At 43.1% G+C, this 24,088-nt stretch overlaps 1 protein-coding gene across 2 annotated transcripts in view; it reads right to left on the bottom strand.

The window, feature by feature from the left end:
• Nucleotides 1-11,227, bottom strand: part of LOC147885237 (uncharacterized) — a 52,810-nt gene extending 41,583 nt beyond the window's left edge. For both annotated transcript variants that reach the window (XM_087397456.1, XM_087397457.1), the window contains exons 1-4: nt 10,874-11,227; nt 10,672-10,790; nt 10,481-10,584; nt 80-214 (exon numbers count right to left, since the gene is read on the bottom strand). In XM_087397456.1, coding sequence (XP_087253582.1) covers nt 80-214; nt 10,481-10,584; nt 10,672-10,790; nt 10,874-11,093 — 578 coding nt within the window. In that variant the 5' untranslated portion in view covers nt 11,094-11,227. The remainder of the gene's footprint in view (nt 1-79; nt 215-10,480; nt 10,585-10,671; nt 10,791-10,873) is intronic.
• Nucleotides 11,228-24,088: the final 12,861 nt, after the last annotated feature.

Here is a 24,088-nt window from a genome sequence, read left to right as displayed (position 1 = left end):
ACAAAAGGTGAAATCTGATCTTGGTAATGATGATTGAAGAAACAACACTCATTAGTTCAGAGTTGGAAAATTTCCTTACAGCTCTTCATAAAATAAATCCATTAACATGGTCTTCCCTGTACCAACTCCACCATGGAGATAAAGCCCTCGTATAAAGGGTCTCGATGTCGATTGCCCTCTTGACATGAAGGGCAGCCAGAACCAGCTTCCCTGACTGTTGCATCCAGCATCAAGCTGTGTTAGTATGCAGTTACTAAGGCTTAAGCTTCAGCACATTGATGATCCATAAGCGCTGCTCCCGGGGAGACTAAAATGTAACACAAACAATTGTTTGACACAATGTAGCCATAGTACAAAGTTTGTAGGTAAATTGGGGAGCAAAACTTGGGCCTTCAAGATCTAGCTTTCAGCAGATACCAAGACCATTCCATCCCAAATTGACACATCATTTCAAGATTACGTATGTGCATTACTTCATCGGATTGACTGCACATTGATCAAGAGAGGGAAAGGACATAGACACGTGTGTGCCAGCACAGGATACTACATTTTTTTTGTTACTGAGCAACAAGACATCGTAAGAACACACCTCTTTATAAATCAAAACCACCACTGTACTATAGAATAAAAGAATTATTTAAATATTTTGATTTATTCTGACAATGCGACTTCACAACATAATAAGAACTGGCATCTGTGAGGATGTGGAACTTGGGAATGGTCGAAGGTATGGGAATGTTTTCTAACTCCACATCAGAAAGACGGCACAAAGCTTCGTTGAATTTTACGATACCCCTCTATAAAGAAACGATAGGGTTTGCAGTGGAGCGATCAAAAATAGACGATACTCAGACACAACTGAAGAACGGAACTCAGAAAATATAGTGCCTGTCGGTAATATGAAAAACTGAATACAAGAACCTCAAGCCGTGGTGTCTCAATGACCGTGGCTGAGGCGAATCAGAAAGATGATTCCATGTAGAGAAACGGTAGAAAAGATAGCAGCAGAGGGAGTGAAACGCAGTCCTCCGTGTAGCTCGATGATGACGAAGATGATGAAGGGCTGGAGCTGCCCTAGGAAATGGCTGAAAACAGCATGCTCTGAGGAAGGAACCTTCAGGCTATCTGAAATAGCAACATGATGAAGAAAAGGAGCGGATCTGGAGCAGCAGCTGGAGGTCCAGGGCTAGATCTGGAGGAGAGGAATAGAGGGGCACAGGATGGAGCAGGCATAATAGCCAGATCTGGAGCAGGAGAGGCTGCAGCAAAGGATGGAGGAGGTGAGGAGCAGTTGCAGGTCTTGTCCCTGAGAGTGAGGGGGTAGGGAGTCTTTTATAGGCCTGACCTAGGAGGTCGGCCAGCTGGTCGGTCAGTTCCTAGGTCAGTGGGCTGGCCAGCTGGTCGGCCAGCTGGTCGGCTAGTTCTGGGCCGGCCAGATCAGCTGGTCGGCCTGATTCTGGCCGACAGCTTGGCCCTGCTGGCTGCTGGTATGTTTGCCCCTAAATTGGGGATTGGAGTTGCTTAACACCCCCTCTCAATTGCCAATTTGGAGGCGCAGACATTGTGTGCTTGGAGCTTCGTGTAGAGATGTCGATGGTGGTGGTGGCGATCCGTGCGAAAATGCCCAAGAGATGCAAGGCAAAAAATGGAGAGAAGGTCACAAGAGGAGTGCCCTTGCAAGGGAATTGTTCACTTCCTCAAGTGCCTCAGTTACACGTATGATCAGCAGAAATAAGAACACTGTGAAGCTCGAGAGAATAAGCCACCCCCTCTCACCGCCGAAAGGTGGAGGAAAAAGCAAAGATAAAGAACAAATATCTCGTAGCAGCACTGATAATCTAGAGATGGTGGGATTCCGCCAAAGGAAGAGGTCATAGCTGAACAATGAGCCAGTGTGTGCCCGATCTTGGACCTCGGGAGAGAGGAGTCTATCCCCGCCTCCATGCATGTAGAAGATTCGAAACAACAGTCATCAAGACACATCTGAACAAAAAGGGTCCCGCCTAGGGAGAACTTGTAGATCCTAGAAGTCGATGCCGATGTATAGAGGAAGATGGAGGTAAGAAAGGGAGGGAGGGGTGGGAGTAGAAGATGGAGGTTAGAAAGGGAGGGAGGGATGGGAGTAGAAGATGGAGTTCTCTCCCATAGTGCGCAGTGGAATGAAGAGGAAACTAATATGTTCATAGGAGTGATGCTCCCTGTACCTATGGCCTTCATGAAGAAGCAGGATCTTTAGATCACCAGAGATCTGGGGTCTTTAGATCACCATGGCTCTGATACCATATAGAGAAACAATAGGGTTTGCAGTGGAGCAATCAAAAATAGACGATACTCAGACACAACTGAAGAATGGAACTTAGAAAACATAATGCCTGTCGGTAATATGAAAAACTGAATACAAGAACCTCAAGCCGTGGTGTCTCAAGGACCATGGCTGAGGCGAATCAGAAAGATGATTCCATGTTGAGAAACGGTAGAAAAGATAGCAGCAGAGGGAGCGAAACGCAGTCCTCCGTGTAGCTCGATGATGATGAAGATGATGAAAGGCTAGAGCTGCCCTAGGAAATGGCTGAAAACAGCATGCTCTGAGGAAGGAACCTTCAGGCTATCTGAAATAGCAACATGATGAAGAAAAGGAGCAGATCTGGAGCAGCAGCTGGAGGTCCACGGCTAGATCTGGAGGAGAGGAATAGAGAGGCAGAGGATGGAGCAGGCATAATAGCCAAATCTGGAGCAGGAGAGGCTGCAGCAAAGGATGGAGGAGGTGAGGAGCAGCTGCAGGTCCTGTCCCTGAGAGTGAGGGGGTAGGAAGTCTTTTATAGGCCTGACCTAGGAGGTCGGCCAGCTGGTCGGTCAGTTCCTAGGTCGGTGGGCTGGCCAACTGGTCGGCCATTTCTGGGTCGGCCAGATCAGCTGGTCGGCCTGATTCTGGCCGACAGCTTGGCCCTGCTGGCTGCTGGTATGTTTGCCCCTAAATTGGGGATTGGAGTTGCTTAACACCCTCCCCATGCCGTAAGGCTACAAATCAAGGTAAACCAGTCTGAGCTGTAACGTTCCACTTAAATGAAAATAAACTGTGGATGTCCGATGGCAATTTTTTGTGGTTGTTCACCTCTGTTTTCTCTCACTATGGTTTTCTTTTGCTAGGATCTGTGATTGTTGACTGTCCACTCTTAACTAGACATGGTAGGTATGTTGTTGTATTGACTCGTCGCCTCTGTTCATAAAAAATACTTGATTCATCAGCCTTTACAAACAGAATAGCTTAGGCGTACATTCCTACAGCAGCGGGACATCACCACAGGGAGGGGAAGTAGTCACCTCTTGAGATAGGCACCTCTTGATAGGCCCCCAACGGGCATCCGGCAGTCCCACTGCAGGCCACCGTGCGGTGTGGGCTGAGGCAAAGGGCTCACTAGGGCCCTTGCTGAGTGCTAAACTAAAAAGCCCATAGAACTCAAAACTCAAAACTAGTACGCAAAGCTAGAGAGAGAGAGAGAGCGCGCGCACTTGTGGAGAGGCATGGAGAGGGAGCTTGATGGAGAGGGAGGGAGAGGGAGAGGGAGATGGAGAGTGAGCTTGGTGGAGAGGGAGCTTGGTCTCTCTCTCTCTCTCTCAGAAGGGGCATGGAGTTGGTCCACTCTCCCAACTGATCCACTTCCATGACCAAGTCTGAATTGTGCTCTATCTGATCGAGATGCGACGACACAGAGAGACACTACTATGACAGATCAGACAGCAGCAGACATTGACAACACCACATGATGATGAGGCAGGCTGATCACTGCGACATGCATAGTTACTATCAAACGCGTTTGATTGATTTACCAAACGTTTGGAAAAAAGGCGTTTTTGCATGCACAAGTTTGAAAATTTTCAAACGTTTGAAAAAGACCCTACGTCTTAAACTATGAAGATTTCGCCTCTTTTTTCATGCCCGTTTTGACGCCCGTACCCGCGCGACAGCATCCATACCTCTTGCGTTGAAAGCAACAGCTCTACCTCCAAGGACGTGACATTTGCTACTCTCCAAGCCCTAGGGTTGCATGCTGCAGCCTGCTCTAGCTTTTAGATGCTGGCTACTAGCTACCAGCTATTTAGTAGCTAGTTAGTAGTCACTAGCCTTGACATTGATGTTTGGGGACACTATCGCTTTCAAGTTTCATATTTTGCAGCTAGCAAGTTCTAACTTGTAGGCTGTTTTTTTGAGAAAAAAGGTTTTGTATTTGACTTTGAAATTTTGTTCTCAATTTATGGGCCTAGGCCCCACGTTCCAAGCTTTGTAGTTCAACTCTTTGAGAGTCAAAACTCAAAATGTGACTGGTTTGGCAGTGGTAAGTTTGTACTTGTTTTAGGTCTAAATTTTAATGAAATTCTAGCTTGTAAGCTGTGTATTATTATTTGTAATGACAATATGTCAAAATATGCAGTATAGTATTTTTTTAATTGAAATTATGATATTAAAAAAACCCACGTTTGAAAACTCCACCTCATTTTTTCAAACTTATCAAATGTTTGGAACCTCCACACGTTTGATTGTAACTATGGCGACATGTCACGGACTTTCATGCATTCGAGTCAGCTCTAGGATACAATGGGGTAGAGGAGGAGGAGTTTGCAAAAATGCGAGCAACAAAGATCAGCGGCAAAAGACAATGCAGTACTATGGTATAATATCAAGGTGTCCACGCACACCATGGAGAGCGACCAAAGTGCACACAATCAAGGTCTAACCCATCTTCGCCCTTCTCAAAGGAGACTGTCCAAGACGAAGCGTCACTCTTGACATAGCTCTCAGATACAGAGATCGAGGAGACCACGCCCTCTGCCATAGCAGGAGATAGTCCGACAGGTGTAGATCCGGGATATCTTTGCAGCCCACCGGAGAGATACCACAGTGCTGGGTTTCCGCTACTAAGTTGAGCCTCGGCCTCTCATTTTTTAGATATGCCGTTTAGTTTTAGCATATCACTCAGCAAAAGCCTTAGCGCGCCCTTTGCTTCACCCTTCAGCAGCTTGTATGAGTTTCTTTCCATTTGCCGTGAGGCCTCCCGAGGACGTCTCTCTCTCTCTCTCTCTCTCTCTCTCTCTCTCTCTCTCTCTCTCTCTCTCTCTCTCTCTCTCTCTCACACACACACACACCCGCCCCAGTAACCAGTTCCCTCTCACCTTAGCGTAGCTCCCCACCTAGCTAGGTCCATTCCGTAGCAGTAGCCAGCAACAGCAGCAGCATCGCCAGCAAGTCCAGTAAAGGCGCGCCACCAATGACAACACTGTTCGACCACACCACCATAGCAGCAGAAGCCCGCACCTCCAACAATAGCCTCTTTAATCCTTGCCACTCCAGCTCCACCCCCAAGCCAAGTCACACCATTTCAGCCTCATCCCGCAGCAGCAAGTTCAACCTCCGGGTTGGACTGAATCCCCCCAGCCCAACTCGGGGATTAACTACAGCAAAGGGGTTTCTAGTCAATTCAGAACCATACATGGAGACGCCCAAGATGAAGGTATTTGTTCCCTCTACCCCAGCTAGTAGGTTCTCTGACTCGACTATTGCAGGCTTTGGCCCAACTCCTAGTAAGTATGCAAGAAACATATCAAAGAATGAAACCTATTTTAGATCCACAGGAGCGTGTTTATTACCTAGAGCTCAAAGTTCAAGAACTCAAGCTCTAGCTTGCAGCTCTTGAAAGAAAAGTTCATGATAAGGGAAATGGAAAGTAGGAAGTCATCGATGAGATACTACACAAATATAATGCATCTCCATCAACACCACAGCTGGTTTCTAAAGTGCAAGAAAATTGTCACCCCTCAAGTTAGATCAATGAAACGAAAGATGATTGCTGATGTAAGTGAAAGGGCAGGAAGGCAGACAGACTAACAAGTTGATTTTACGCGTGGGGGGATTACCAGATGGCTGCCTTTAGAAGACAAAACCAACTGTCTCAAGCAGAAGATACCACAAGTGGAATGAGATCCAAAAGTTACTTGCAATATCCAACCAAAGGGAACACAGATTACAAATCTCTCTCTCAGTGACACTGTCTGAAAGATCAAGTCTCAACAGTACAAGTACTGTTAGAAATGAAAATCCCACCAAAGGGTATCCTGAAGCGGAAGACTGATAGATGAGCGTTACACTACAGAATCAAACTTCTTATCTTGTGTGTACTTCACAACCATAGATGTGTGTGCAGACCAGTAAATAGACAGTGCATCCAAGACATATACAAAATCCACAATGATATATTTCTGTCCAAAACAGGACACGATACTAAAGAGACGGGAGTCCCACCAAGCCATGGTCCTCCGATCTTACCAAAGCTCTCCTACTATCTGCCTGGCAGCTCTAGATCTCTGACTCTTGAGCCCACGTGCTCCTCTGAGCTTATGTAGACTCTCTGTCTAGTGATCCCTCCAACTTACTTCCCGGATAGTCAGGGTGAGCTAAGTCTGCAGCTCTCCTCAGCCCAATTCACCTCCTACTCATAAGCCCGATTGAGGCTGCTCTGCTGCTCCTTCCTACTCTGTAAAGTGCTGCTCCAGGTGATGCCACTGGAGGTCCCAAGGCCCCCTTTTATAGGAGTTTGAGACCCCCTTTATTTCAGCCAACTGGTAGGGGTGTATTGGCCGACCCAAACAGACCCCTCCCCCAAAACCCGACTTTGCTGCTTGCTATAAGACCCCCTTGTGAGGCACGTTCCTGTAGGTTTGGCTGGCCCTGCCTGGCCACATGGCAGGCTGCCACTGGCCTTAGGCAGGCCCAACTTGATCTAGGCCCCTTCTGGCCCTCAAAACACCTGCAATTCCTTGTCTCTCGTGCTGCTAAAGATCTGCCTCTGTTCGGGTCCCTTCCAGCCTCCGGAACTGCTCCTGAACAGTCCGTACATGCTGATGTGGCATTCCGTACAGATGCTGACATCATTGCTGATGTCATCGCCTCTTTTTTTCTGGGATTTCTGTGCAGTTCTGCCTTCTCCAGGCCTGCACTTCCTCTGGACACCTTTGCCTCAGATCTGCCCTCCATGGTGGCTCTCCTTGCCAGGTGCACTCCTCTCTTTGCTGTCCACATGGCAGCCTGTTTGCTGCCCATGTGGCAGCCCCAAACTCTTTCTATTGTCCTATGGTCCACCCCCCGATGCACGGGCTCACAGGTGGATAGGTGACCAACCCTAATCCAACAAGTACCTAGTCCAAAAACTCTAAAATCTGTCTTTTTTTTGGTCTCGGACGTACCATCGAACATACATTCAAAATTTATTTGTTCATTTAGTGCACTAATATCGAACTGTACACATCATAGGCGATCGTACATGGCAACCATAGGTAAGGGGTCACTTCTTGCTAACCTGACAATACAAATCCTCAACAAAAGGCTTACAAAGACATCTAGAGGCCCTACAGGAGTTTTGCAGGGAGACAGACCTGACAATCAGCCTTGTAATACCAAGGTCGTGATTTTCGACCCACAGGCAGCAGTAATCAACACAGTTTTCCTTACTAAGGGGAGCCGGTGGAGATCATGCAGTCCTACACTTACCTAGGGGCGGTTTTCACGGGACCAGTTTTCATGATGATGCATGCAGCTAAGGCACGGCTTACGAGAGGTCAGGGAACTTTGGCCCGAGTAGAGAAACAGCGCTTTCAGGTGCACTACCACAACCCCCCCACAAAGGGATGGCTGTTTGTTACACTGGCGAGACCGAGAGCCATCTAGGGAAGTGATCTCTTCTAGTTCTTGACTTTCTTAGTATAGCACTTCATGGGCCCTAGCAAGCCCTTTGCCTCAGCCCATAGTGGCTTGTATGAGTTACTTTTCTGATTGTACCTTGTCTCATAGGCCCGTGAGGCCTCTCTCTCTCTCTCTCTCTCTCTCTCTCTCTCTCTCTCTCTCTCTCCCCCCGTGTGCAATTGTTAACATGATTCAAGACATGGGAAAAGAACACACAAAACATCCTAAAAGAAGAGTAGTAATGAAAGAGCTCGTGCAGTAAACTTTGATTTAAAAAATGGACTTGACCAAAAGAGAAAATGGCCTTCTTTAGAACTTAAACACATAATTATTTATTAGAGGACAAACGCATGGTCAAAATACAAGCTTACAAATGGTATCCAAAGTAAGAGTCAATTACGATGACATCCCTAGAGGCGGAAACTGGCCCATGGAAAACCATGAATTGAAAAGAGAGGATTTAATAAAATAAATTCTTGGTCGACATATATAATTTCTTAGTTTTTAAGATAAGCCTATTAATTAATCTTCTTTTTTATAGAACACTTCAGACTTGTAAAGCATCTCTATCATATGGTTTCTTTCATCTGTTCATCATCTCTATGGAATATGACATCCCTAGAGGTGGAAACTGGCCCATGGAAAAACATGAACTGAAAAGAGAGGATTCAATAAAATAAATTCTTGGTCGACATATATAATATCTTAGTTTTTAAAATAAGCCTACTAATTAATCTTCTTTTTTAAAAGAACACTTCAAACTTGTAAAGCATCTCTATCATATGGTTTCTTTCATCTGTTCATCGTCTCTATGGAATCTCGTTGGTCTAGGTTTGAGTTTGTTTTTAAAAAGATCTAGCCATCTCTAAGGTGACTCTAGAAAAATGCCTTTTACATTCATTCTAAACCAAATTCATTCTCAATTCCCCATGGGCATATAAACGACTGTAAATATTTTTCACCATCTTACTCAAAATTTAAAAAAACCTTGCTCAAAGAATGGTGGATCAAAACACATTTCATGCTTATCAGAAGATGGATGACATTGGATACATTGTAACAACTACAACAAATAATGTAGTTCCAAAAGATGTGTTATTTGTTGAAGATGATTGCTAGCTTGTCTGTGCATGTTTGTACTATAATATCATTGGCTTACTATTGTTGGCTTTCGTGTTAGTATTGTTCCTAATATCGTATCCCAAGCTTAAAGCTTGTTATTCTTTAGTTTTGTAAACGACCTTATATTTGAGTTTGTGTGGAGTGAAATAATGACAATGAGTTCTTGTACAAGTTGATTGGAAAAAAGACTTGTTTACATATTAGGAAAGCTCAATGCAATGTATTGCTTTAACATAGTAATGAGCTGCATCACGATATTAGATAATGCAATGTAATCAAATGCAAATTCGATATACAACAAAGAAAAGAGATTTCATATGCAAGTGAAATGAGATAGCCAATAGAAATAATGAATTTCGTTTGAAAGCCATGATGGCACAATATCACGCTCATGTACCACTCTGTTGAAGGATATTAAAATGAAGTTTTTGATATCCAAAACTTGTAGCCACATAACCTCTTTTTGACATCCATAACTTGTAGCCACACAACCTCTTTTGGAATTGCCTCCTAGACAGGTTGACAGATACATCACAAAGAACTCAATGCAATGTTCTGAAGCACGGGAAGTAATTATAGCTGCAGCAATGTTTGCTACCCTAGCATAATCCTTCATTAGAAAAAATAAATCAAGTGGCACTTAGTTCTTAAAAGGCCATCCAAAAGTGGCAATTACAGCTATTGTTACAATGTCGAATACAAGAATAATAAAAAGCATGAGGATCAGTCTCTCCTCCTCACCCTTTATTGGGCAAGCAACTGTCATGCTCTTGCTATACAAGGATGATGTGATTTTTTAACTTGCGCTCTCAAGATGAGGCATAAAAAATGATGAACACTTTAAAATATTTTTATCCACATATTTGACCCCAAAATATGAATGTGGAAAAAACAAAGATCATGTTGCTCACTCACAACCATCCCACACCCAATGCACACTCTTCTACAAGGGCAACTACGTGGAGGCTGTGGACACCTTTGAGTACCTTGGGGTTAAAGTCCCCTCTAATCACAGATGGCATAGATGGTAGAGCTATGGATACAAGCAGGATGGCACTAGTACTACGCTTTTGATAATGCATGTAGATCGGCTTAAATATGCTGTTAGGAATTACTAATGCAACTGGCTGAAGGTCTGAAAAGATTAATGCATAGGTTGTTGGGCCTTGAGGTATGGAGCGTGGCATTGTCCGAGTATACAAGGGAGCTCCTAAAGAGATTCAAGGGTGGGGAATAACAAGCCTTTGACGAAAAGAATGGGGTTCTTCTATTACTCCACTAGAGCTGTTAGGACGCTTTAGCCTGCATGGCAAAGGGTGCAAGGCCTGTCGCAAAAATAACTTTGTACTTCGAAATATATGTTGTTGCTCTTCCCTAGTCTTGAGTACGAACGTGAGCTGTTTCTTTCAAGTAAAACGTTCCGTAGGCCGAGCTTACCAAAGGAAAATGAATGTCTTTGAAAACGAGGTAGAAAAATATTATCAAGTTACTCACTGTAGTTGCAAGAATAACAGAAGTCCATTGATAATATGTAAGGTTCAGTTAAACCGATAAATAAATAATAACATAACCCTTTTCTGATGATTTGAGCAATTTGGAGGGACAAGCGACTTCAAATGTATTCACCTCCTTTCGCCGCTAGTGGAGGCCGAGCGATCGTCAAGCCCAGTGGCTGCAGCAGTGTCAACAAGCTCGTCAAAAAGAGCTTGAAGAGCTCTAAGGGCCTCCTCCTACACAATCACGACCCTTCAAACGACTACATATTTTACAAGGTTACAACATCAAAATTCAAGCAAAGCCTTAGAGCAGCAAAGAACCTGATTTTTGTCGCCCGTCATAAGATCTCCCATTGCGACTCTCCGCTCGTACTGAAACAGAGGACCGGCTTTATTGGCTTGTCCATTCGCAACCACTAGTGGTTGTATCGCGGCTGATTCTGATTACCGAGACAGCATTGAAGTGAGAACGCAAAGCCCAATGGAATCGCTAGTTGATACGAAAGTGTACGGAGACTCTGACCTGAATTGAAATCTCTGAAGCCTGACGACAGCCCATCAAGCCTGGAACTCACACGATCGTCGAGCGAAAAAAAAGTCTGCTCAGGTGAATGAGCACTTATTATTCGTTGAGGCGCGGAAGCTCTCCCAGAGGGCAATCTGTTCTGATTTTTGCACACGGCAGAGCAGCGCGCGGCAGAAAGGGAGGTGGCTACGTTAGCTCTTCGGACAGCTGCCCTCATATTTGAAAAAATTGGAGGAAGGAGATGGGGGGCACCAAAAAAAAAGAGAGAGAGAAGAGAGGCTGATGATGGGGGGGTGAGATTGTGAGAATGAAAGAGTGAAGAGAAGAATGATGGAAAGTGCCGGGAGTGTTTTAAAGCAATAAAGACTGGTTCGTGCTTGTAATATATATACGTCAACGTACGTTTCCGGAGGCGGTGCCCACGCACTCGGTCGGTAGTTTTGCTAACGTTGAAATTTTTCCACCCATCAATCGAATACCCCATAGCCTCTAGGGATTCATTTGGCCATCGCATCCCACCTCCAACGATGTCATTGGCAACCTCACCTCTGTGAAGCTACTTGGCACCTTCAAAGAAAGCTCAGGCTCCAGATTTGCAAGGAATGTCCAAATTATCGTCTCATCTATAAATATTTGTCATCATGAATCCACTACAAAGCGTCCTACATAGCGAAGATACCCTATGAGACTCAACCAAACTTGGGACCTTGTCGCAGACTCCATGAGTTCAAACGCTCCGAAGACATGCTCCATCCCTGCGCCAACATGATTGGTGCTTATGCATTGGCTTCTTGGTCTTGCTACGCTCCCCTGCTCAACCTCGGTTCGGTTATCAGGTCTATCATGTACAAAAGTGTATTTGCCAGTCACAAGTTGCTTGCTTAAAAGTAGACTGACTTTGCACTCTTATGGAGGATTGCAAGTCAATCGTAGGGATTCTGTCATGCTGAGCAGCAAGTGACTCAATAGTCCAATATCACTACTCTTTGTGAGAGTATCCTTGCAGATTTGTTCCAACACATTGTAAATCGGTTGGTAATGCGCAAAAAGATGATAGTGGATACTTGATCGGTAGTAGCAGAGTTCAATTGAAGCCTACAGGCTTGGTCTTGCATCTACAAACTCACTTATGTGTTGGGTAGCTATTCTGTTGTGTCCTTTGTTGTTGATCACGTTTACTTTTGTGTTCTCCTTGATCATGCATGTTTCAACAAGAGTTATGCCTCCGGTATCCCCAACTCCTCCTATTACTGGTCAATCAGGAATGCTAGTCCTAGGCATAAACGGTTAGCAATTGCAAAGCGATCCATGTAAGTCTCCAATCCCTCTAGAGAATTCTACTCGGTCGAAGTGTCAGGATATTGCTAGGTCATGTTTGTTGATTGGCAAATGTTCCTGCTAACGGTCACTTGGAGTAACTGTAGGTGCATCTATTGTCATGTGCAAACAGACTACCTTTAACATTGTCGATATAGTAAAGGCCTTGGCTAGGCTATCTGCTTAGACTACCAAGTATTTTGGGTGTGAGCTTGGTGCACAATCCAAATTTCATGAGAAAACATGGACAACTTTTGTGAATGGGGCACATGATACAACTAAGCCTAGAGGAACTCTTGAACTTCTCAAAAAAATTTGTGTTTAATGTTATAATTGCGAGAATCCACAGGTTGAAATAGTCATCAGTGATCACAATAGTTAGCTTATAACCTTGAAGTGTCTGACATTACTATGAGAGACAAGCTTACAACCTTTATATTAAAGAATCCTCCAGAGCAAAAGAACAAAGGTGGAAGAAAGAAATGAGAAGACAGGCAAAAGGAAGGTGAGGTTATAAACGAGGATATGAAAAGGGAGATGAAGATTGTGTTTATGTTTTTTTTTTTAAAGCATCTAATCATAAGCCAAGCGCCATTAATGAACTTAGGCTTTTTTGTCATTCTTTTAAGTGAAAATTCCCTTTGTGTCTATTGATAATGGAAGGTGGTAGCAAGTGTCAACCTTTGGAGTTTCAAGTTGAGAAAGGAGCTCATGAGAATTACACATTGGAATGCTGCATGATTGGTAGATATTGTGGAGCCACAATAAAGTCGAGGTACTTTCATCACGGTCTAACACCACCTCAATCAAACATTACAATAGAAAAGAAGGTGGTACCTGAGCAGATTGAAGATCGCGATGCATTGCCATAAGGAGAGCTCAATCTCTAACATATGTTTCAAACTCATGAATTCGATTCAAACTTGGATGAGGCATTTTATGAACTGTGAGCAATATGATCTTTTTGGCCTCTTGCTCTCGTAAAGAGATCGCTCTAATAGAAGATTAGTTGTCCTTCTCGTAGGCAATTAGAGTGGAATTGATTGGGCTCCCCTTCCTTTGCCATACTTGGCCTATGTAGATTGCAAAAAATTCTATTTATTTTTAGACCGTTAAAAAAAACATAAAATCACACGAGCTACTCTATAAAAAGTTGTCCATGATTGCATACTAGATTAATTTTTATTTATTTTTTAGGCAGAAAAAAAGTTTGTATTATATTATATCATCAGCAATATGCACAGCACAATACATGTTCTTTAGCATAGAATAGCTAGCCCCCATGGGGAGAAGTTTCTTTAACAAAATATTTCTGATAGACACTCATGAGCTTGAGGGCTTTTGAGTTTGTCACAGTAGCAGATTTAGAAGAGAGGTACATATGAATCATCTGTATGATCTGTGCCATCATTAGTAAAGTAGTCAGAGTAGTTGAAATCATCTGAATCACCAGAACTGTCATCTGTGGCAGCAGCATGGGCTTCACTGGGTGACACTGGTTCCTTCTTTACAGTTGGAGTGGAGACCTGCACATGGTCTTGTAGATCAGCATCGATTCTAAACTCGTTTGTCATCTCCGTGATTTTCCTGTGGTCCTGTGCAACCAATTGAGAAAAAGTAAGTCAGCATGCAACTCAATTTGATTAAATTGAAAATTGTTTCTTGTTATCCAAATAAACCACAGTGCATGTCCTCTGATAGGTGCCATATCTCCTGTTTTGTCTTTGAAGAGTATAGCCTTCCAATTTATTGGCTCCCCTGTTTCAAGTTGTATAATTTTCCATACCTTTCTAGCAACATGATAGGCAACAAAGAGGTGGAAGATATCTTCATCTGCATTCAAGAACATCAATTTTTGGCATTCAACAGTCTATCCAAGTTGAGGATAGTTTCAACGAAGCCTGCTCTATATTTATCACACCTAAGCCTCATCCTGTTTGGGTTTAATACAAAAATCCCATCTGACCTTGGCTATCTTGCCCCCCCAAAGAAAGGATTTGCAAATTCTAATGAACATGTGTTAATTCCTGTTCTAGAAGGGGACCAAGAAGTGAGGTAGAAAATGACAATTGGGTATATGCAATGGTTGAGAACCATTCTCCTTCCAGCTAGACTGGCCTGGAACCCTCTCCATTTCTCAATCTTGCTTTGAAATCTATTCAAGAACCAATCCCATCTCTGTTTGAAGGAAATGTCAAACCCCATGAATAATCTGAAGACAGTACCATGTTTGATTCTTTGGTATCCCATCTCCTCCAAGAAAGCCTGTTCATTCCCTTTGAGAGTTGCATACCCAGTTTTGGCATGGTTGATTTTTTATCCAAAGGCTTTACAAAAGATATCTAAGGACTCCATAGATTTTATTATATCACGAGTCTCATTTCTGAGGGTTAAATTTGTGTCATCAGCAAACTGTTGGCAAATGAGGTGTTTGCCAGAGGGTAGCTCTATGCCTTTCACATTTCCTTCTTGACTTTGGTGTTGAAGAAGCCACCCTAGAGAGCCTACAACAATTGCAAATAGTAAAGGGGTAATTAGACAACCATGTCTTATAGATCTTTTAAGGACAAATGGTTGACTCATGACACCATTGACACAGATCTTGGCTGAAGCATTGGTGAGAAGCAGTTTGATATATGAGATGAACAGAGGCCCAAGGCCCATATCAGCCAGAGTCTGAATACTCAAGTCTATCATATGCTTTATCAAAGTCAACCTTTAGAAAACATATGTCTTGCTTTGTTTCTCTAACATACTCACATCCCTCCCAGATATTAATGATGGCTTCAAGAAGATGTATGCCCTTTATGAACCCTTTTTGTTCTGGAAGTATCCACTTGTCCATTCTATTCTTTACTCTCAGAGTAAGGGCTTTAGCAAAGATCTTGTAGTTGTAATTAAGCATAATGAGTGGCCTCCAGTTTCTTAGCTCTTCCTTATCCCCCTCCTTGGGAATTAATTTGATAACTCCACCATTAATATGAGTAGGCAGATTCCCTTTATTGACACTCTCTTGCCATAACAGTAGGACATAAGGACCAACAGTGGACCAACAGTTAAGCATAATGAGTGGCCTCCAGTTTCTTAGCTCTTCCTTATCCCCCTCCTTGGGAATTAATTTGATAACTCCACCATTAATATGAGTAGGCAGATTCCCTTTGTTGACACTCTCTTGCCATAAGAGTAGGACATAAGGACCAACAGTGGACCAAATTTTTTTGTAGAATTCAATTGGCAATCCATCTTCTCCTGGTGTTTTGCCATCTGCCATTACCTTGACAACCTCAAAGAGTTCATCAATAGAGAGATGTTTTTAAAGGTATTTGTTATCATAACTGAGTACAGTGTTCTTTCTAGCATCCTTGCATAGCTCCCTGGCCTTGGTCACTTCAGCATCAACTTGTATAGTGGATGATAACAAGTTCTGAAAGTGGAGATGAATGAGATCAATATTCTCCTCAGTAGATGAAGCAAGGGAATTGTCAGCTTTTCTAAGGAGGGGAACCTCTTCATTAGATCTTTTTCTTCTAAAAAGCTTGAAGTATTCTTTGGTAGGTCTCTCAGCCTTACCAGCCCACCAATCCCTAAAGTATATTTTGGAGTCATTAAGTAAAATCTGCTCTTGAATTCTGAGTTCGTTTCTTTTCCCAACCAAGTCAGCCTAGGCTTATGGGTCCCCCTGTCTGGCTAAGCTCTCCAAGGACACAATCATGTCTTGGATACTACCCATTCTCTTGGCCCTTATTTTTGCTATATTTTTTCTAGCTTTTCTAAGTAGTCTTTGGGTTTGTTTAATAGCTATACTCCAAGAGTCACTGACTGAGATAGAATCAGTGAAGGCCATTAGCCATATTGCTTTAACCCCTTCTTGGACACTTTTAAGGTCAAAGAATTTAGGATCAGCCTTCAACCAAGAGGTGGTTTTTTGTCCTGGGCCAAAGTCACATTTGAGGAGGCCTAGCTTGTGGTCAGAGAGAAAAAGAGAAGAGAAGACCTGAGTCTGAACAAAGCTAGCCTACCTTACTAGCGCTTGAGAAGCATAGTCCTATCCACTCTAGCGTCTTTTTTGTTGGCTCCAACTTGACTCTTGGACCAAGTAAAAGTACCTTTCATCCCCATGTCCACAAGGCTTAGGTCTTCTTTCAGGTTCTCCCAAAGAGTCAGTTCACTACCTCTGATTACAGTGCCTTTACCCATCCATCTGTCAGTGGAGTTTTCCACCATGTTGAAATCCCCCACCACAAAACATTTGTTCCATGCATGCAGTAGTGATTCCCAACTGATCTTTCTATCCTGTATATTGTTAGGGGCATACAAAGAAATCACAGTGAAGGACTGACCCTGTAAATAGCATTTGAGCATAATCCATCTATGAAGTGTATCCAGTTCAACCCCTAGGATTCCATGGGAATAATTAGAGAGTATCCCAATTGCCACTCCACCCTTTCCCTCCTCATGCTAGGTGAAGAACCATTTTCTTCTCTTATCAATAGTTATAAGCCTATTCTCTAGAGAGGGTCCAGAGATTTTAACTTCTTGTAAGGTAAGAAATGTAGGGGAGAGATTATTGGCTCTCAACCAATAAGCTAACTCCTCTCCTCTGCTTGGCTCAATGAGTCCTCTGACATTGAGGGAGAGGATGGCTATTGGTTTACTACTGACATTCTTTTTAGTTCCCTTTCTGGCCCTGGGATTGGGGCTATTGATATGGGGGGAAGCACTTTTGCCTTGGGAGAGCTTTCTCTTGCTTTGCACTTGAGTAAAAGTCTTTCCTTGAACCAAAATATCCTTTTCCATGGTTGTGGCAATGTTTTGATCTTCTTCTCATTCTTCCTCACTGATCTTGGAAGAGGTCATCTCATCATCGCTATTAATGTCCTCTTCAAAGTCTTTTGACCACCCTGGCTCTATATGAGAATCCAAGTCTATATTCTGATTTTTTTAAATCCATTCTTCTATCTCACTCTTTGTCAGGGCATCAAAGGTATTGTTTAGCACTAGAGAGTCATTTAATTTCCCTTTACCTTTGTCAAAAGAGGGTATGAGCTTTGCAGGGCTTTCCTTCTAAAGAAGGGTCTTTCTAGGAGTAGTTGGGACCTTGGGGATCCATTTTTCAGATTGCTTGCTATTGTTAGGTGTAGGAGGGTCCTTGGGTTTGGCTTTGGCTCTCCTCTGTGGGTAGTTTTTAACTGCATAACTTGGTAGTCCACAGAGGAAGCAGGAATTTGGGAGATTCTTTTAGAGAAGAGGCTGCTCTCTGTATACATAGCCATTCCTATTCACCATAACCAAGGTACTGGGCAGATCCTTAGCAATGTCCATTTTGATACAAACCTGAGGGTTAGCCCTAAGATTTTCTTTCTCAACACCCACTATCTCTCCTAGCCCACTACATAGGGAGGCAATTTGGTTATAGAGAGAGGGAGGCAAGTCTGGGAGCTCAACCCACATAGGGGTAATAGTGGATCTAGGTAGATCAGGATTGAATTTCTGCTTCCACTTCTCTAGGTAGAGAGGTTGGTGATAGTCTAAAGAGTACAGTTGAGAGCCTTGGAGGCCATGCTAGGAGACTCAAAGAGGAAGACAAAGAAACCTTTCCTCAGAAACCTCACATTGGGAACATTGATGCCTTGTCTTACCCAGTTTGTTCTCACCCAACTCTCAATGAAAACTAGAGGAGGTCTGGGCCCGGGTAGAAAGCCTATCAAAGCATGGGTGCTAAGCCAATCTATAGACTCAGATAGAAGATCTTCATTAATAAAGGTGGCGATTTGCTTACCTCTTGCAGATTTTTGACTCTCACTAGCAGTAGTCTCTTTCTCTTCAATGCACTTTCTCTCATCAGGGGTGGTGATGTTGGCTGGGGCCTATGGGTCTTTCTTTTCTTCCTCGCCGCAAAGGTTCTTTTTGTTTCTTTCATGCTCTTTCCTGAGTCCCCTGTCATCCTCACTTTAGGGGTCTCTTTGACTTGCCCTTGGCACACCTCTGGCGACACTGACTCCTTCTTTACGTCCTTCATTGTCACTAGTTCTTCCCTTTCCTCTTTCCCCTCAATTAAGTTCTTGAGATCTAAGTTGGAGCTCCCTGGTTCCCTATTGGTTGGTTTTGGAGCTAGCTCATTTTTCTATGTCCTCGGCGTCTTTCCATCCTGGATTGGCAAAGCGAGAAGTAGTATCCTTTCGCGCTAAAAGGGAGAAGGATCCACCTCTAGATTTCTGAGCTGCTGCCGCGTACGATATCATGGCCCCCCCTCTCCCAGGTCAGAGAGCTGATGGGGAGTGTCCATTTTTGTCAGGTGGTGTAGGAGCATCTCAAGAAGGCAGATGCTCTATCTCACATAAGAGCCCCTGTGTCACTTTTCTGAATCGTCTGGCGGCGTTCGGATGAAATAGCATTCTTTTTGGTGAGTTCAGCAAAGGTGTCCTCGCATGTCAAGTCAGCCGACCATTTTTTGTAGGATTGAAGATTCGAATGTGATAGTCCGCCACTTCCGTTTTCATCTTCCATGTCTTCATCAAAGTTTTTTCCAAGACTTATTGCCTCAAAGTCTGGTCTAAGTGGTGGGCAGGGGAATCTAGCTTGTAGATTTCCGTCTCCATCCTCTATCTCCATCTCCGTCTGGTCACAAAGATTTGACCTTGTGGCCAAATCTTTATGGAAGCAAAATTGTACCTTTTATTTGTGCTCTTTTTGAGTATGCTTATCAAGCAGGCCAGAAGCGCCCTAAGGTAATTGTGCAATATCGGGAAGAAAGAACAAAACACATCCATGATAATCTGGACGATGATGATGCAAAGGGGAAGCAGCAAGTCATTCAAGATCTTCAAGCTGCACACTACACCAAGGAAGAAGCCACAATGGCCGTGTATGGCTAGTCATCGATGGCAGAGAAACTTTGGGATACCCCTCTCACCAGTGCTGAGCTTTTGGTTGGACCTCGGTTGGACTATCCGACACCAAGCCGACAAAGAAAATCAAATTAAATATGAAGGTGAAGTCGATGCTTTCGAATAAGGAGAAATGGCAATAACTTGAGGAGGATCTGCCTCATTTTTTGCTAACATCCTCTCGAAGAAGGTCGCTCGAAGCACTGTCCCCTATTCGAAAGCTGACGGAATTGCAAGAGACAACTCCACACATCAGTTTGACCACAAGCAAAGGTGCAAAGGTATCGACCATGGAGGCAAATCATGCACTGCAGGTATTGTAGACATTCCACAAGCAACAAAGAGAAGGGCGGATGCAACTTCACAAATAGATCATGGATTTGAAGTAGGATAAACATGCTATGATTACATCATTCAGAAGTAGCAAACTACCCAGAAACAACTCAAAGAGACCAAAACCAAACTTGCAGTAGTGAAGCAGGAATATGCCCAATACAAGGAAATGTAGGATAAGCAAATTTTCGAGCTTATAGGCCAAGTCAAGGTGCAGAAAGTATGTCTACCAATAGTCACAACCTAGTTAAAAGAAAGTTTTTCCTCCAGTTGGAGAGACTGACTGCCTCACATATGGACTTGCAGATTGAGAACACCGTTCTCAAAGAAAGAGTTCATGCACTTGAAGGGGTAGAGCAATCTCTGAAGGAGATGGCTGAAGAAATCGACGATGTTTTTCTCAATACCTCAGAGATATGAAGCGATAGTTAGCCAAAACCTCCCAGGGCCTGTGTTATAATTTGAAACAAAGATGATATGTGATTGCGAAATGGCCTTATGAAGCATTTGCTTCAGTCGCTTATATGTACGACATTATGGCCAGTGAGATGGAACTGCTAAAGTCAAAGGTTCATAGTTTAGGAACAAAGACAATGCATATTAAGGAGGTCACAACCCCAGATGTATTCGAGGTAGAGTTGTTAAACTATAAAGTGGCTCCTCAGTATGCCTACCAAGGAAGACACAAAAGACAACAGCCTAACAGATACCACGAAGCAGAACAAAGCTGCCATAGGAAAGCCCAGTTATGATGTGCAGACAGAAGCTCTGCTGAAGGTTAAACCCACTGAACAAACTGTGGAAAACAAACCGATTAAAAGTGCAGCAGCCACTAATGACAAGGAATGGACAGGCCCCCACTTGCCAAGAAAGGAGGCATTGACATCAATTGCACTCAAACTATCAATGTACAATTGATGGGATATTTCTAGTACAGGGTCTATGTCCCTAGTTTTTGGATAAAACCTCTCCACCGGGGAGTGCCACGTGTTGAGGCCCACCTCTCACCCATGTGGTCATCACTTTGGGAGTTACAGCAATATAAGAGTGGAGGCCATTTGGTAATTGAGTAGTGGCCTTGTCTAGTGAATGATGCTCAGAAATGCGACTATTGTCGAAATACTATCGGAATATGTTATAAGCACCATGTCATCTCCTTTTTGGAGAGAGTTGTATGCCTTAAGCTGGGAATACAAACTAGTTGAAAGCCTTTGTCTTTTTAAAACATTGTTTTGTCTCTCTGAATGCGCATTTTTGATTTGTCTCTTTTTGACTTTACTCAGATTGTGAATGCGACTCTGGTAGTTCCATTACCAGAAGTGGACGTGTGTTGGTGTTCTTCTCCCTTTTGAAGACACCAGTAATATAAATACGCTTCACATTTTATATAGTGTGAAGTACCTCACAAGCTCGCCTATCTTGTAAATACAATCCTTCACATCCTTTGATGCACTATGAGAAATACTAGTAGTTAGTATGAACTGAACATATGAGCAATGGTTGATTAGTTACTTCTACATTCACAAATTTGGAAGGAAAAAGAGATTATGCCAAGTCATATTTACTTGGAGCATCTTGTGCCAATCATGAGATTTCAAGCCGTATAATTGCTCTACACCTCTTTTCTTGCTCTTTATGAAGGCCCCCTTCAAACACCTCATGCATCACGTGGGAGTACGAATTGTAGTAATAGCTCGCTTCACCAACACCATCTCTTTCTTTGATAACGTCCATGGTGCACGGGGTAAAAAGACATGCCCATTTGGCCTCTCTTGTGGCCAAGCTTCACACATCCTCCCTATGGTACGTAGATCCTCCCTTCTGCTCAAGGAATCTCATATCCTATTCAAATGTTTCCAAATGGTAGATGCCACATTCTTGAAGATATGCATGGGATCAAGCAGGTGATTATCTTGAGGTGGGACCAATGCAGTATTTAAACAAAAGATGGCGCTAGCGTGCAATCTTTATTTCCATTCAATATAGCACACAATAGCTATGAACCCTTACCGGCTCATGCCACGTGGAGTCGTCATAAATGGTGATTCTCATATATGACCTTATTCAAGTCCTCTAGCTATGAAGCAACTAGCAAAGGACCACAAATAGGGAATGCATGGTAACTCGATGTAGTGAGACCTAAATAATAGATGCAATTGCGTGAGCAAGGTGGGTTCCCAATGCCACATTGATTGCCTACTCATAATTAAACTTTCAATGCTTAACTGAATGCCTGGGAAGTCATGCATCATCCACGTTAAAATTGCCTCTTGCATGTGAAGTCCCGTGAGACAAGGGAGGTGTCATGCACCTTAATACCTCTCCAAAGTATCTCTTGCTCATCAATCAAAGGCTCGAGATAAACATCCACATTTTTGACTTTACGTTTCCCTAGAATTAGAAGGGATAACATAACATGTCCTTTCTTAATCGCCATAGACGGTGGAAAATTATAATTCACCAATATCACTGGCCATACACTGTAAGAGGTACTTTTGAGATCAAATGGGTGCACACCGTCCATACCCAATCCAAGTCTCAATTTCCTAGGTTCTTCCTTGAAGCTTGGCCATGTGCCTTCAATATGCTTCCATGCAGGAGTGTCTGCAGGAGATCTCCACTTGCCATCGGTTGATCAATGGGAGGAATGCCATGACATGAGCTCTGCAATGGATTTGCACATGAACATATGTTGGATGCGAGGGATTATGGAAAAATGTCATAGAACCTTACAAGGCACATCCAAAGGTTTTGAGATCTACTCTATATCTTGCCTCTCTACAAGTAGGACATTCTCGAGCCTCCTTATGTGCTCCATGAAATAGAACGCAATCATTGACGCATGCATGGATGCAATTGTAATCCAACCCTCTAAGAGATGTCACATGTAGCCTCACCATATCTCTTGAGATCGGTAATTTATTATCCCTTGGAAGTATTTTAGACAATAGCCTGCACGTGAAGACCATAAATGAGAAAAAGTATTCCAGTAACTGATCCATTAGCATAATTCACCATGTTTGTAGAACAGAAAGCTTATTTGAGTAATGCATTCAAATTTGCATTGCTCCATCCATAAATGGTATGCAAGTTTAGTAGCTCAAGGGAGGAATGTAGAACAAAGAATGTGCACCCCTAAAACGCTGGTGTCGATGCTGAACTAAAAAGATCATCTTGCTCCATGCTATCTATCATCCCTACCTGAGGACTGATGGATAAATAAATCTCGCACCATATCATCAAACACTACCTCCTCCACGGCCTCATGAGGTAATGGTGGAGCGCTACTATCACCATCACTCCATGCATCCATAACGGTCCCTCCTGAAGATCCCACCTCATATCATCAATGCTTCGCCTCCTCATGACGAGCATAGGGCAACATATGCGGGTGTGGCATTGCATCCTGTATCAAATTAGAAAAGGATCATATATCAAACACTTGAATACCCATAGGTATCTCAATCAACCTCAACGCTTTAATGCTTACCATGGATACGATTGCATCCCATTCTCTGTACTTTGAGATGTGACTGAGTGTAATTCTACATGCACGATACATTTTTCCTCGACATCAATCACACATACATTTGATTTTTTGTTCCAACCACATTTCTCAATGGTGGATATGGAGGGATTCATCCTCACTAGAGGTACTTGTTGAAGATGAAGACATCCTACAAATAATAACAACTCAAAAAAAGTGTTAGTCCTTGTAAATTTAATCCCAAAACTATGTAACGCATCTATTAGTGTGTCTGTACCTGTGAAACACATCTATAGGTGCATCTAATATATAGTTTAGATGCGCTAATAGATGCACTTTAAGACGTGCTAACTGGTTTTTAAAACTACATTTCGTTCATTTCCTCACTTTGCTGCGCTTGCATTCCTTTCAATACCCACACCCACCTCCAAGAGGAGCTCGTCTCCAAGTAGCTTACACCTCATCTCCAAGCATACACATTCATCTCCAAGCATACAAGAGAAGGGTGAAGAAGGAAGCCATAAGAGAAGAAGGAGAAGAAGCTTTTGAGAAGAAAGAAAAGAAGCTTTTCATACCTTTATCCAAGGTAAGTCTCTTGTCAATTGCTCTTCTCTCTCAATCTATGATGCTTCTTATAGTTGTGGAAAGTTATTCTCTTCAGATTCGTCCTTTGTTGCATGCAAGAAAGAATGTCTTTGGGTACTTTTGTTCTTTTTGGGGGTTGGTCGGTCTGTCGTCAATTTTTATCGAGATTCGTCATCTGTCGAAGCGTGTCTAATAGTGCGTCAAACTATATTTTGAACTGTGCAACCATGCCTATAGACGCACTATTAGCTGCATCTGTAGACACGTTGTGACAGCTCTATAGTTCTATCCTTCTTCTTCTTCTCCTTCTCCTTCTCCTTCTCCTTCTCCTTCCCATCTTCCTTCTCCCTTCTCCTTCCATTCTTGCTTCTCCTTCCATTCTCCCATTGCTCTTCTTCTTCCATTCTTCCTTCTCTTTCTCCTCTTTCTTGATCCTTCCCTTCTCCTTTCCCTTACATGCATGTGTAAGTCGAATTTTCAATGCCTTAAGCATTCATGAGAAAATAAGGGATTGCATGCATGATGGAAATAAGGGATTGCATGATGGAAATTGGGACTGCAGCATGAGGGCACGATATGGAAAGAGGGCATGCATGATGGAAA

The sequence above is a fragment of the Dipteris shenzhenensis genome, chromosome 26 (genome assembly GCF_047967505.1).
Source record: "Dipteris shenzhenensis isolate YYH24624 ecotype China chromosome 26, Dip_SZ_1.0, whole genome shotgun sequence".
NCBI lineage: Eukaryota > Viridiplantae > Streptophyta > Polypodiopsida > Gleicheniales > Dipteridaceae > Dipteris > Dipteris shenzhenensis.
Note: the sequence above shows the minus strand (reverse complement) of the source record. Positions and strands in the feature narration are given on the sequence as shown.